The following is a 13,568-nucleotide window of genomic DNA, read 5'->3' on the forward strand; positions in this document are numbered from 1 at the left end:
GGCCCCTGGCTGACTGGCGGCACTGGCGGCCCCTGGCTGACTGGCGGCCCCTGGCTGACTGGCGGCACTGGCGGCCCCTGGCTGACTGGCGGCCCCTGGCAGACTGGCGGCACTGGGCAGACTGGCGACTCTGATAGCGCTGGACAGGCGGGAGACTCCGGCAGCGCTGTAGAGGAGGAAGGCTCCGACAGTGCTGGACTGAGTAGCTCTGGCGCCTCTGGAATGAGGGGCGGGAGCTCTGGCAGCGCCGAACAGGCGGGAGACTCCGGCAGCGCTGGAGAGGAGGAAGGTTTTAGCAGCGCTGGACTGAGGAGCTCTGGCGCCTCTGGAATGAGGGGCGGGAGCTCTGGCTGCGCTGGAGAGGAGGAAGGCTCCGGCAGCGCTGGACAGGCGGGAGCACCTGTAGGGATGAGACGGAGAGACAGCCTGGTGTGGGGGGCTGCCACCGGAGGGCTGGTGCGTGGAGGTGTTACCGGATAGACCGGACCGTGCAGGCGCACTGGAGCTCTTGAGCACCGAGCCTGCCCAAACTTACCCGGTTGAATGCTCCCGGTCGCCCTGCCAGTGCTGCGAGGTGGAATAGCCCGCACTGGGCTATGCAGGCGAACCGGGTACACCGTGCGCAAGGCTGGTGCCATGTAAGCCGGCCCAAGGAGACGCACTGGGGACCAGATGCACAGAGCCAGCTTCATGGCACTTGGCTCGATGCTCACTCTCGCCCGGCCGATACGAGGAGCTGGTATGTACCGCACCGGGCTATGCACACGCACTGGGGACACCCTGCGCTCCACCGCATAACACGGTGCCTGCCCGGTCTCTCTCGCCCCCCAGTAAGCACAGGAAGTTGGCGCAGGTCTCCTACCTGGCTTCGCCACACTTCCTGTGTGCCCCCCCCCCCCCAAGCAATTTTTGGGGCTGACTCTCGGGCTTCCTACCGCGCCGTCGTGCTTGTCTCTCCAACTCCATTCTCCTATACCCCTCTTCGCACTGCTCCAGCGAATCTCAGGCGGGCTCCGGCACTCTTCCTGGGTCGACCGCCCACCTGTCTATTTCCTCCCAAGTAGTATAGTCCATACTCTTGCCGTCCAAAACGTCCTCCCATGTCCATTCCTCTTTTCGCTGCTCCTGCTACCGCTGCCTGTCACCACGCCGCTTGGTCCTGTTGTGGTGGGTGATTCTGTCACGGTTTTCTTTACTTGAAGGAGAGGCGGACCAAAACGCAGCGTGGTGGTTATTCATGTTTAATATATAAAGAAACTATACATGAATAAACTAACAAAACAAAAAACAAAACAGCCCTATCTGGTTCAAACACAGAGACAGGAACAATCACCCACCAACACACAGTGAAACCCAGGCTACCTTAGTATGATTCTCAATCAGAGACAACTAATGACACCTGCCTCTGATTGAGAACCATACTAGGCCGGAACATAGAAATACCCAAATCATAGAAAAACAAACATAGACTGCCCACCCCAACTCACGCCCTGACCATACTAAATAATGACAAAACAAAGGAAATAAAGGTCAGAACGTGACAGAGATCCTTAATGAAAACCTGCTCCAGAGCACTCAGGACCTCAGACTGGGGCAAAGGTTCACCTTTCAACAGGACAACGACCCTAAGCACACCGCCAAGACAAGGCAGCAGTGGCTTCGAGACAAGTCTCTGAATGTCCTTGAGTGGCCCAGCCAGAGCCCGGACTTGAACCCGATCAAACATCTCTGGAAAAACCTGAAAATAGCTTGTAGCGTAATACCTAAGGAGACTCAAGGCTGTAATCACTGCCAAAGGTGCATCATCAAGGTACTGAGTAAAAAGTCTGATATTTCATTTTTAATACATTTGCAAACATTTGCTTTGTCATTATAGGGTATTGTGTGTAGTCTCTGAATTTGTGATATCCCCGTCACATTTATTGTGCTATCCCGTCACATTTATTGTGATATCCCTGTCACATTTATTGTGATATCCCTGTCACATTTATTGTGATATCCCCATCACATTTATTGTGATATCCTGTCACATTTATCGTGATATCCCCATCACATTAATTGTAATATCTATGTCACATTAATTGTGATATCTATGTCACATTTATTGTGATATCTATGTCACATTTATTGGGATTATCCCGTAACATTTATTCAAATCAAATCAAATTTATTTATATAGCCCTTCGTACATCAGCTGATATCTCAAAGTGCTGTACAGATACCCAGCCTAAAACCCCAAACAGCAAGCAATGCAGGTGTAGAAGCACGTGATATCTCTGTCACATTTATTGTGATATCTCTGTCACATTTGTTGTGATATCTCTGTCACATTTATTGTGATATCCCCGTCACATGTATTGTGATATCTCTGTCACATTTATTGTGATATCTCTGTCACATGTATTGTGATATCCCCGTCACATGTATTGTGATATCTCTGTCACATTTATTGTGATATCTCTGTCACATTTGTTGTGATATCTCTGTCACATTTGTTGTGATATCTCTGTCACATTTGTTGTGATATCCCCGTCACATGTATTGTGATATCTCTGTCACATTTATTGTGATATCTCTGTCACATGTATTGTGATATCCCCGTCACATTTATTGTGATATCCCCGTCACATGTATTGTGATATCCCCGTCACATGTATTGTGATATCTCTGTCACATGTATTGTGATATCTCTGTCACATTTGTTGTGATATCTCTGTCACATTTGTTGTGATATCTCTGTCACATTTGTTGTGATATCCCCGTAACAGGTACTGTTTTTTATTATTATATTTTTTCAATATATGTACTGTGAATAGTTTTTTTTTTTTTTTTACTGGCAAATAAAATCCATCAGTCAAGAGTATGAACATGATATTCATACCAGTATGAGTTTTTCTTACCCAGTCCTTCACATCTCTGCCTTCAGAAACTAGTCCTCCCGTCTCAGGGGGCTGTTCCCAGTAGATGTTTGGCTTGCCGTAGCGCCAGATCTTGCCTCTGGTTTTGTGGGAGAAGAAAGCAGCCACGACCAAGGCAGCGGTAACCAGGAAGCCACACACCATGGCTACACCCTGAAGGAGACACATCAACATCAAGGAGATTATGGAAGACAATTATTACATTGTTATGGAAGACAATTATTAAACTATCTGAAACACTACAATGTCATTTAAGGCTTAAAGGGCTACAATAAAATATACACCGTATAAGGGTTCAATAAAGGGGTTAAGGAACCACCTGTAATCATAGACCAATTCTACATCTTCAGAGCACCAACAACACCACAATCAAATGATACATTACACAGGTAATATAACTGTTGCTCTACCTCTTGTGGGTCCACGTAGCAGTAGTGATAGAGGTACTGGTTATACATGCCGAAACCCCCCACTCCACCCATATTAGAATAGCTGCTTCCGTACAGATTCTGGCACATCATCAGCATAGGGTTGTACATCATGTTCTGAGAGCTCTGTGCCATAGGGTTCACCCCTACGACGTACACAATGGTGATGATACCCTGGATGACAGCCATGATGACACTGACCACCAGAACCACCAGGAAGAACTTCCTGCTCCTGAACGTGGTCGATTTAGAGAAACTGGCCACGAAGAATCCCAGCGCCACAAAGAAGTTGATGGCCGCCATAGCTATCATGGTTGTTTTGGCCGAGTAAGGTGTCGGGTAGGAGCTACCATAGTTACTATAGCCTCCTCCATAGCCTCCTCCATAGCCAGAGCCGTAGCTGGAGCCATAGCCGCCTCCCATTCCCCCATAACCGCCACCGTAGCCCATCCCTCCGCCGTAGGAGCCCATCCCCCCCATCCCGTACTGCATGTCCCAGACAAGGGTGGAGGCCACACAGGCAAAGATCCCCACACAGAGCACTATGATTGTGCCAAACATGGCCTTGACGATGCCAGGAGGAGAGATCCACTTGTAGAAGTGTTGGGGCTTCTCTTCCATGTAGTAGGAGCCCGGTGGGGGTGGGTATGGGTCAAACTCACTCCTGGGCGGGTGGTAGCTTTGTGGGGGGCCGTAGCCATTGGATTCCGGGCTGTATGGAGGACTGTAGACGGGAGGGCTGTCGTAACGCTGCTTCTCAAACATCTCTCAAAGATGGCAGGGACCTACAGAGACAAAATATATGCTAGTGGACACTAACCACAACAGCACTGAGACATAGCTTTGATGAGGTGTGAGGTGTGGCAATGTGCAGGATTACACTTGACCTTGCTCATCTCAAGATTTACACAAATAGAATGAATCTACATGAATACACTTGGCAAGCTTTACAGTAATATAATTAAATACATATGTTTTTGCATTGCTATTATATTCCATTATTTACTTGACTGGTCCCAACATGTATGACTTATTAAACAGATGTGTTTGATGATTGATTGTACATTTACAGACAGCAGTCCAATGTCTGTTCTCCTTTATGAATACTACTAATGTTAAGTTATTTAGAGGGGGTGCACCAGGCCATAATTTATTTAGAGGGGGTGCACCAGGCCATAATTTATTTAGAGGGGGTGCATCAGGCCATAATTTATTTAGAGGGGGTGCACCAGGCCATAATTTATTTAGAGGGGGTGCATCAGGAGATAATTTATTTAGAAGGGGTGCACCAGGCCATAATTTATTTAGAGGGGGTGCACCAGGCCATAATTTATTTAGAGGGGGTGCACCAGGCCATAATTTATTTAGAGTGGGTGCACCAGGCCATAATTTATTTAGAGGGGGTGCACCAGGCCATAATTTATTTAGAGGGGGTGCACCAGGCCATCATTTATTTAGAGGGGGTGCACCAGGCCATCATTTATTTAGAGGGGGTGCATCGGGCCATCATTTATTTAGAGGGGGTGCATCAGGCCATCATTTACAACATAGACACTTTACAGATGACCTTAGCTTTCAGTTCTATGAACCAACAAAGTCAGAACCAGCATGGAGATGTTGGTACCAGGAACCAGAGATCAGACAGTAGCCCAACCCAGAACAATGCTGCTTTTCACCCGGGCCCCGTGGGCAGTGGGAGTCTCCTTCAATCCCTCAAATTGTCCTGCTGCCTTTGAACACTTCATATCCCATCCTCGGCCAAATGTGGTTTTGTTTTGAATTTAGGCCACACGTAACTGCTAGCACATAGTATAAACAGACTTAACAATGGCCATTATTTTATAAAAGTCAACAGACAAAAGTTTGGCATTCACAACAAGCTGATTTAATTAAAGAAGAAAAAATATTTACAGATTTTTACATTTGTGAAGTGCAGATGTGAAGTATTTATTTTAGTGCTGATGCTGAGGAGGCCATGTCAGTCTTTGACATCAAAAGACTGCATTGTTCCATCTATTTATCATGACATATTGTAACACCGGGAAAGAACAGTGTGTGGCTAAATTCATTAGATAACAGTAGTACAAGACATTTAGACTTCCTGCCTGTCTTCCTGCCTGTCTTCCTTACTGCCTGTCTTCCGGCCTGGCTGCCTCTCTTCCTCCCTGGCTGTCTTCCTGCCTGCCTGGCTTCCTGTCTTCCTGCCTGATTGCCAACCTGTCTGTCTTCCTGTCTGGCTGCCTGTCTTCCTGCCTGCCTGGCTGCCTACCTGTCTTCCTCTCTGCCTGTATTCCTCCCTTCCTGTCTTCCTGCTTGTCTGCCTGCCTGCCTGTTTTCCTGCCTGTCTGTCTGCCTGTCTTCCTGCTTGCCTGAAAGGGGGTGAAGAACTCACTGTTTCCTTACAGTCACACTCACAGACACACTGTGAACGGCCCAAAGCTTTACATCATGGAGGACAAACAAAACAGACAGGCCAGGCTCAACCCAGTACAGCCATTACTTCTCTCTCTTTATGACTCAGTTCAGTAGGGGTCTCTCCTGTCCTGACTGAGAGCCTCCTTCTCATACACCTTCCCCTCATCCTCTCCCCCCTTCCTCCCACAACCCCCCCCCCACTCTATATCTTTCATTCCGTCTTCCCTCTCCCCCTCTTACCCCTCCCTCCCCTCCTCGCTCCCTAACTTCTTGTCTTTGTTTTTGGAGGGTGAAGGGAAAAGTCAAGACTGCTAGGTGTGGGAAATGTGGTTGCCATGGTACTTAGGGGAGAAAAGAAATTGGCCACAGTAAAAAAAAAAAAAGGATTCAACAAGAGCTCTCCTGTGTGGATACTGTGGGAGAGAGGGAGGGGTACATTTGGGCAGGAGGATCAGGTGTCTTCTGAAGGGGTTGCACCTCTGTTTATCAATAGCCTGTCTGGTAGCTTCCATCATCACAGCATATTGGAAATAACTCCCTCTGCAGTGTGTAAAGTCTAGACACCGGTGTCCATTACACCTTTCCAGGAATCTGCTCTACATGTATGTGGTGATGATACTGCCTCACCAAAAGAAACACCTCCGACTGGACATTCTGACAGAAGAGACAAAGCCAACCCCTATGTTAGGGAATCTTAATGCAAACCTTAAGAAATGGTTAATGGGTTAAATGCTTTAAAGCTAAAGTCCTTTACCGAAACAATAACAAAGTGGCCATCCCTACTCTGTTTTGATTTTTAAAAAGCTTGAGAAATGGGCCTGGAGAGATGTCACCACTCTCAAATTCATGGACAGAGCTATGGATGGAAGGACTGACCATCCATGACATCAACATTATAGTTTTAACCATGTTTTGAGGCTATACAGTGTATATATACGGCTTACTTTCTGTCCCTGGTTGTATCCACGTGTGATTGTATTGTGTTTTTTAAATCATCAAATAAATAAAATACAATAATACAATACAGTTTAACAGCAGCCTACAATTCAGAGCTCCATGTAAATGTTGCCTCTATGAAACAGACAACAGAGTGATAGAGGCTGTTAAGCTGGAGTCAAAGGTCAGCCACCCACTCACTACTCACTGAGCTGCTGTCATCCAGTACAGACAGCCACACACTCAATCATCTCTTGTTGATAACAGAATTCTATCCATGAATCACATGCCTCACATCTGTCAAAAACTATTATCCCCCATGCCTAATGTAGGCTAAGGCTGGGGCACAGCTAGTAGTACAGACTCTAGTTACATGGCTATTAAAAACACTCTATAGAGAGGAGCACTCTAATAAATCTAAATGAAGAATAAAGGAGTACAAGAAAATAATGAACAAATAATGTCTCACAATCTCCCAATACAGGGCTAGACAGACTAGAGCAAAAATAACAGAATGTTTCTCCCTTAGAGAACACAAATGGGCATCATGCAAATGTATTTGAACTTTTTAGCCTGAGATGTTCCCATTAAAGGCTATCTGATTTTATGTACGCAGTAAGACTGAAGAGTCGACCAGGTCAACCACTAGGCATATTTTCATAATACAGGATGTAAAATTAGAAATAACATAAATAACAGAGAAAAGCTACTAACAATGCAAACGGAAAGCACCACAGGCCACACCTGTGAGAGCCCCCCTTCAAGCACCATGAGCGCACATCACGTCTCTCAGAGCAGGCACAATTGCGAGCTTGTGTGAGAGAACGGGAACACTTGACAATATATAGACCAAAAGAAAACCTGGACTTTAGAGCAACTAATATTAATTATAAAATACTCAAAACATAGCCTAAAACATTTACAAGCGAAATAATAACCTATTTAAATTGGTCTACGGTTATTTTTTAAATGTAGTTTGAGGCCTATCCCCACTTACAGTATACTCTAAAGGGGTTCCCAAACTAGGTCCTGCACCCGCCGGGTGTACCTTTAGGTGTTTTGCTATAGCACTACACATCTGATTCAAATAACCAACTCATCATCAAGCTTTGATTATTTGAATCAGCTGTGTAGCAGTGCTAGGGCAAAAACCAAAACGTGGGGGCCCCAGGACCCAGTTTGGGAAACCTTGGTCAAGAAGACATGGTGTTCAATATGTACCCAATCGAGCAACATGTCTTGTAGACGGTTGACTTTTTTGAACCGCCGTAGAGTGCGAGGGAAAAGTCCTCAAACTAAATGTTAAAACGAAGCCTACCCATTTAAATATGTTATTATTTCGCTTTCTAACGGGTTGAATTCGATTTAACGCCCATTTCACTTACCTGAAAGTAAAAGAAAAAAACGGACAGTTGTTGGCGCTTAACGCAGTACCGAAAACGCCGTCGTTTTGCGAGTTTACTTTGTATCCGTCAAGATGTAGACCAGAGAGGTTGAAAGAAATTCAGCAACGAAATGAACCTGTTTATTAGTGACCTGCTTTAGTTGTGGTGGCTCCCTCTTTCGTCCCGTCCCACGCGCAGAGACGGTTCTGTGAACAAGTGCTTTGTTGTGCTTTCCAAGGACCTTGGTTGACTGCCCAACCCTACGCTGTCTGGAAGTAGGTGTGATTTGTAGACTAGTCGACTACCCAGTGTGTTATACTTGAGCGAAAGTCCATTGGTTGATTGAATTCTGAAAACACTGGTTCTGTGCATTTTCTCATACATTTTTACAGGTATTCGCATTTGATCTATCTTAGCATTTAATTACCATGTAACAACCAATAGACCAAATTAAATTCCTTTGCCCAGGCCTTTTCAGAACTTTCCCCCCTTCAAGATAAGTATGAATAAAAATAAAAAAGTATAAATTAATCATTATATATAAACTTGACTTCTATAAAAGGTTTGGGGTTTGGTCAGATGTTTATTTCCACCAGAAAATACCATGTGCAAACTTTGCGCTGGTAAAGTACCAGTCAAAAGTTTAGACACACCTTCTCATTCAAGGGTTTCTCTTTATTTTTACAATTTTTTACATTATAGAATAATAGTGAAGACATCACAACGAGGGAATAACACATATGGAATCAAGTAGTAACCTAAAAAATGTTGAAATAACACATATGGAATCATGTAGTAACCAGAAAAGTGTTAAACAAATCAAAATATATTTTAGATTTAAGATTCTTCTAAGTAGCCACCCTTTGCCTTGATGACAGCTTTGCACACTCTTGGCATTCTCTCAACCAGCTTCATGAGATAGTCACCTGGAATGCATTTCAATTAACAGGTGTGCCTTGTTAAAAGTTCATTTGTGGAATTTCTTTCCTTCTTAATGCGTTTGAAGCAATCAGTTGTTTTGTGACAAGGTAGGGGTTGTATTCAGAAGATAGCCCTATTTGGTAAGACCAAATCCATATTATGGCAAGAACAGCTCAAATAAGCAGAGAGAAATTAGAGTCCATCATTAATTTAAGACATAAAGGTCGGTCAATCTGGAAAATTTCAAGAACTTTGAAAGTTTCTTCAAGTGCAGTCGCAAAAACAATCAAGCGCTATGATGAAACTGGCTCTCATGAGGACCGCCACAGGAAAGGGAGACCCAGAGTTACCTCTGCTGCAGAGGATATTCATTAGAGTTACCAGTCTCAGAAATTGCAGCCCAAATAAATGCCTAAAAGTTCAAGTAACAGAGACATCTCAGCATCAACTGTTCAGAGGAGACTGTGTGAATGAAGCCTTCATGGTTGAATTGCTGCAAAGAAACCACTACTAAAGGACATCAATAAGAAGAAGATAATTGCTTGGGCCAAGAAACACGAGCAATGGACATTAGACTGGTGGAAGTTTGTGCTTTGGTCTGATGAGTCCAAATATGAGATTTTTGGTTCCAACTGCTGTGTCTTTGTGAGACACATAGTAGGTGAACAGATGATCTTTGCACGTGTGGTTCCCATTGTGAAGCATGGAGGAGGAGGTGTGATGGTGTGGGGTTGCTTTGCTGGTGACACTGTCTGTAATGTATTTAGAATTCAAGGCACACTTAACCAGCATGGCTACCACAGAATTCTGCAGCGATATGCCATCCCTTCTGGTTTGTGGGACTATTATTTGTTTTTCAACAGGACAATGACCCAACACACCTCCAGGCTGTGTAAGGGCTATTTGACCAAGAAGGAGAGTGATGGAGTGCTGCATCAGATGACCTGGCCTCCACAATCACCCGACCTCAACCCAATTGAGATTGTTTGGGATGAGTTGGACAGCAGAGTGAAGGAAAAGCAGCCAACAAGTGCTCAGCATTTGTGGGAACTCCTTCAAGACTGTTCAAAAAGCATTCTAGGTGAAGCTGGTTGAGAGAATTCCAAGGGTGTGCAAAGCTGTCATCAAGGCAAAGGGTGGCTACTTTGAAGAATCAAAAATATAAAATATATTTTGATTTGTTTAACACTTTTCTGGTTACTACATGATTCCATATGTGTTATTTCATTATTTTGATATCTTCACTATTATTCTACAATGTAGAAAATAGTACAAATAATGAAAAACCCTTGAATGAGTAGGTGTGTCCAAACTTTTGACTTTTACTGTAGGCCTATCCATCCCAAATCGAAATAATAGTATTGTAATTGCAACCCGTATACTTACATACAAGATGAGGCAAGTCAGTATAGCTGCTTTGATCAGGCATTTCACTACCGTTTTGAACCAATTTTTATTGCATGAATTGACTCATCAACTGCAGTGCAGGCAACGACAGTGAGATCCTATGGGATGCGTCAGGATTTGGCCAGGGTTGTTCCAGTTTTTGGTCACTAGATGCCCACATTGTGCTTTTTGACCTTTTGCTTTCCCTTGATCCCCATTATTATTTGCACCTGTGCCTTGTTTCCCCTGATTGTATTTAAACCCTTAGTTTCCCTCAGTTCTTTGCTCTGTGTTTGTATGTTAGCACCCAGCCCTAGTATTCTGTGAACTCTTGTTGATCCCGGTGGACGCTCTTGTGGAATTCTGTTTTTTGTTCTTGTTTATTTATTTTTGAGTATCTTTTGAGCCTTTTTATGCTATACCGACCACCTTGTGGATTTACCTTTCTGTCTTGGAGGATTACCTTGTGGATTACCTTGTTCTTGTGGAATTCCTTTTGAGGTTGTGGAGTTACATGTTTTCCTGAAGGACTTCACTTTTTACTTTATTAAATACACCGTCTCAAGTACTGTTGTGTCTGCCTCATCTTCTGGGTTCTGCCGACTATTTGTGGCTCAGTTGGTTAAGTGACTGTTTCTCACTCCGGAGACCCGGGTTCGTAACCGGGTCCTGGCAGGATGTACTGTATATGTGGTCCAGAGGCTACACAGAGGGACTGGGATTGCACACTGAGTGTACAAAACATTAGGAACACCTATTCCTTTTCATGACATAGACTGACCAAGTGAATCCAGGTGAAAGCTATGATCCCTTATTGATTTTCCCTGTTAAATCCACTTCAATCTGTGTAGATGAAGGGGAGGAGAAAAGTTAAAGAATGATTTTTATGCCTTGAGACTTGAGACATGGACTGTGTATGTGTGCCATTCAGAGGGTGAATAGACAAGAAAGACAAAAACCTTTAAGTACCATTGAACGGGGTATGGCAGTAGGTGCCAGGAGCGGTGCGACTTGATTGTGTCAAAAACTGCAGCACTGCTGGGTTTTCTTCATGCTCAACAGTTTCCTTTGTGTATCAAGAATGATCCACCACCCGAAAGACATCCAGCCACTTGGACACAACTGTGCGAATCATTTGAGTCAACATGGACCAGCATCCCTGTGGAAGGCTTTTGACACCTTGTAGAGTCCATGCCCCGACAACTTGAGGCTGTTCTGAAGGCCAAAGGGGGTGGAACTCAATATTAGGAAGATGTTCCTAATGTTTTGTACACTCTGTGTAGATCCAAGTCTAGTTTCAATTACCTCGACTAACCGGTGCCCCTGCACATTGACTCTGTACCGGTACCCCCTGTATATAGCCTCACTATTGTTATTTTACTGCTGCTCTTTAATTATTTGTTACTTTTATATCTTATTTACATATTTTTCTTAACAGCATTGTTGGTTAAGGGCTTGTAAGTAAGCATTTCACTGTTGTATTCGGTATTTCGGTATGCATGTGACATAACATTTGATTTGATTTGACATGCTTTGCCAAATGTATGGCATGATCTACATTTCTCTTTTTTTACTCTCTTTATTTATTCTCTTTTTGTTCTCAGTGGTTGCCTCGTTCTTTGCATATCTGAGGTGGCCTAGTTATTCATTAATTCCCAGGAGTACTGTATGTGTTTTGTTTATGGTGGATGGCTCCCCCTTTCTATAGCTTTTGGGTACTGTAAGAATCTTGACATCACAGTATCACTTGCCTGTTTACGCAGTATAATGACACACCAGCATTAAGTAAACAAGAAAATGTACACATTTTACCGAAATACAATATTAACATCTCATAGACAGTACATTAGAACCAAATATCTTTCCTATGAGGTAAACAGTCACAGACAGTTCCACTAACAGTCTTATTTTTACTTAAAATAATCTGTATCATTATCTGTGCTGCATTAAATTCGGTTTTATTGAAAGAATGTTTGACAGAGTAGACAAAAATGTTTCAATAGGACCTTTCCCCCCTTTTAATCTGATGCTCATCAGAAGGTGTGAGTCCAGTCGGTAATCACTAGATGGCCATCTGTGGCCCCGCAAACTGGTGTTGTCCCATTACAGCATTCTTACCGGTGTTCTTCCTGGTTCCTTTCTATGTTCTGTGTACCGGTGAGTCTCTGTAATGTACTGTATATCTATGTCTGTGGCTGTTGGCAATCCTACAATTGTCCTCAATGAGGATCAATGACATTCATTAATTAGCTGATGAGGAGTTCAGCTGGAGCACAGTGAGAGGCTTATGTGAATACTGAAGGACATTTTACTGACTACCTGTATGGCAGAAGTCAAAGGTCATTCTCTTGACGATGGAATTCATTAGCTATACTCAGTCCCTTTGTCTGTTGTGAGTCACCTTTTGATTGTGTTGGGAATTGCACCTTGCTATCAAGCCAATATTCAGCACTGTGACGACTGATAGGTTGCTGCATATATCCTTAAAGAGATAGTCTACCCCAAAAGGTTAGTCAGATGTTTTACAATGTATACAGAGTAAGTGGTCTTAAGTTGACTCGTGTCCATATTCCCCATACCATGTAGTAAGCCTGTCATGTGTATATTAGGATAAAGGACCTCAATCCCTAATCAATGGGAAAGATTGGCACCATCTAATTAGATGGAATTACACTACGCTAATATTTTCCATTCCTTCAGTTTTGAGGCCTGCAGATTTATGACGTTGCCATGAGCAGCTGGGTGACTTCCGACACATAGACAGTGTGAAGCAGCTGTATAATATATCATACTACTCCAGAGGTGATCAGAGAGACTGCAGGAAATCTGGGCAATTACAGTTGTTCACTGTTTGCAGACTTAGGCCTGTGTGAGCACCCTTGAGTGATGATTTAGGCCAACTGTATAAGATCATCCATCTATCCATTTTAAATTGCTAGACATTCTCATCTCTACAAACATCCATTTATCTTTATTTATTTATTTTATTTAAACAGGGAGTCACTTTGAGATTCAAATAGATTTGTACCTTGTCAGCTCGGGGATTTGAACTTGCAACCTTTCGGTTACTAGTCTAACACTCTAACCACGAGGCTATATAACATTTAAGAAAAGCAATCACATTCAACACATAGAGGTCCTCAATCAATAATTATAACTGCCTCAGTGGCACCAGCACA

At 43.7% G+C, this 13,568-nt stretch overlaps 1 protein-coding gene across 1 annotated transcript in view; it reads right to left on the reverse strand.

Moving 5' to 3' along the window:
• The window catches only part of LOC135513238 (occludin-like), a 55,923-nt gene extending 47,590 nt beyond the window's left edge, over positions 1 to 8,333 (reverse strand). Inside the window, exons 1-3 of the mRNA XM_064936065.1 lie at positions 8,083 to 8,333; positions 3,329 to 4,131; positions 2,901 to 3,071 (exon numbers count right to left, since the gene is read on the reverse strand). Coding sequence (XP_064792137.1) covers positions 2,901 to 3,071; positions 3,329 to 4,111 — 954 coding nt within the window. The 5' untranslated portion in view covers positions 4,112 to 4,131; positions 8,083 to 8,333. The remainder of the gene's footprint in view (positions 1 to 2,900; positions 3,072 to 3,328; positions 4,132 to 8,082) is intronic.
• Between the last annotated feature and the right edge of the window lie 5,235 nt (positions 8,334 to 13,568).

Source organism: Oncorhynchus masou, chromosome 24, assembly GCF_036934945.1.
Source record: "Oncorhynchus masou masou isolate Uvic2021 chromosome 24, UVic_Omas_1.1, whole genome shotgun sequence".
Taxonomy (NCBI): domain Eukaryota; kingdom Metazoa; phylum Chordata; class Actinopteri; order Salmoniformes; family Salmonidae; genus Oncorhynchus; species Oncorhynchus masou.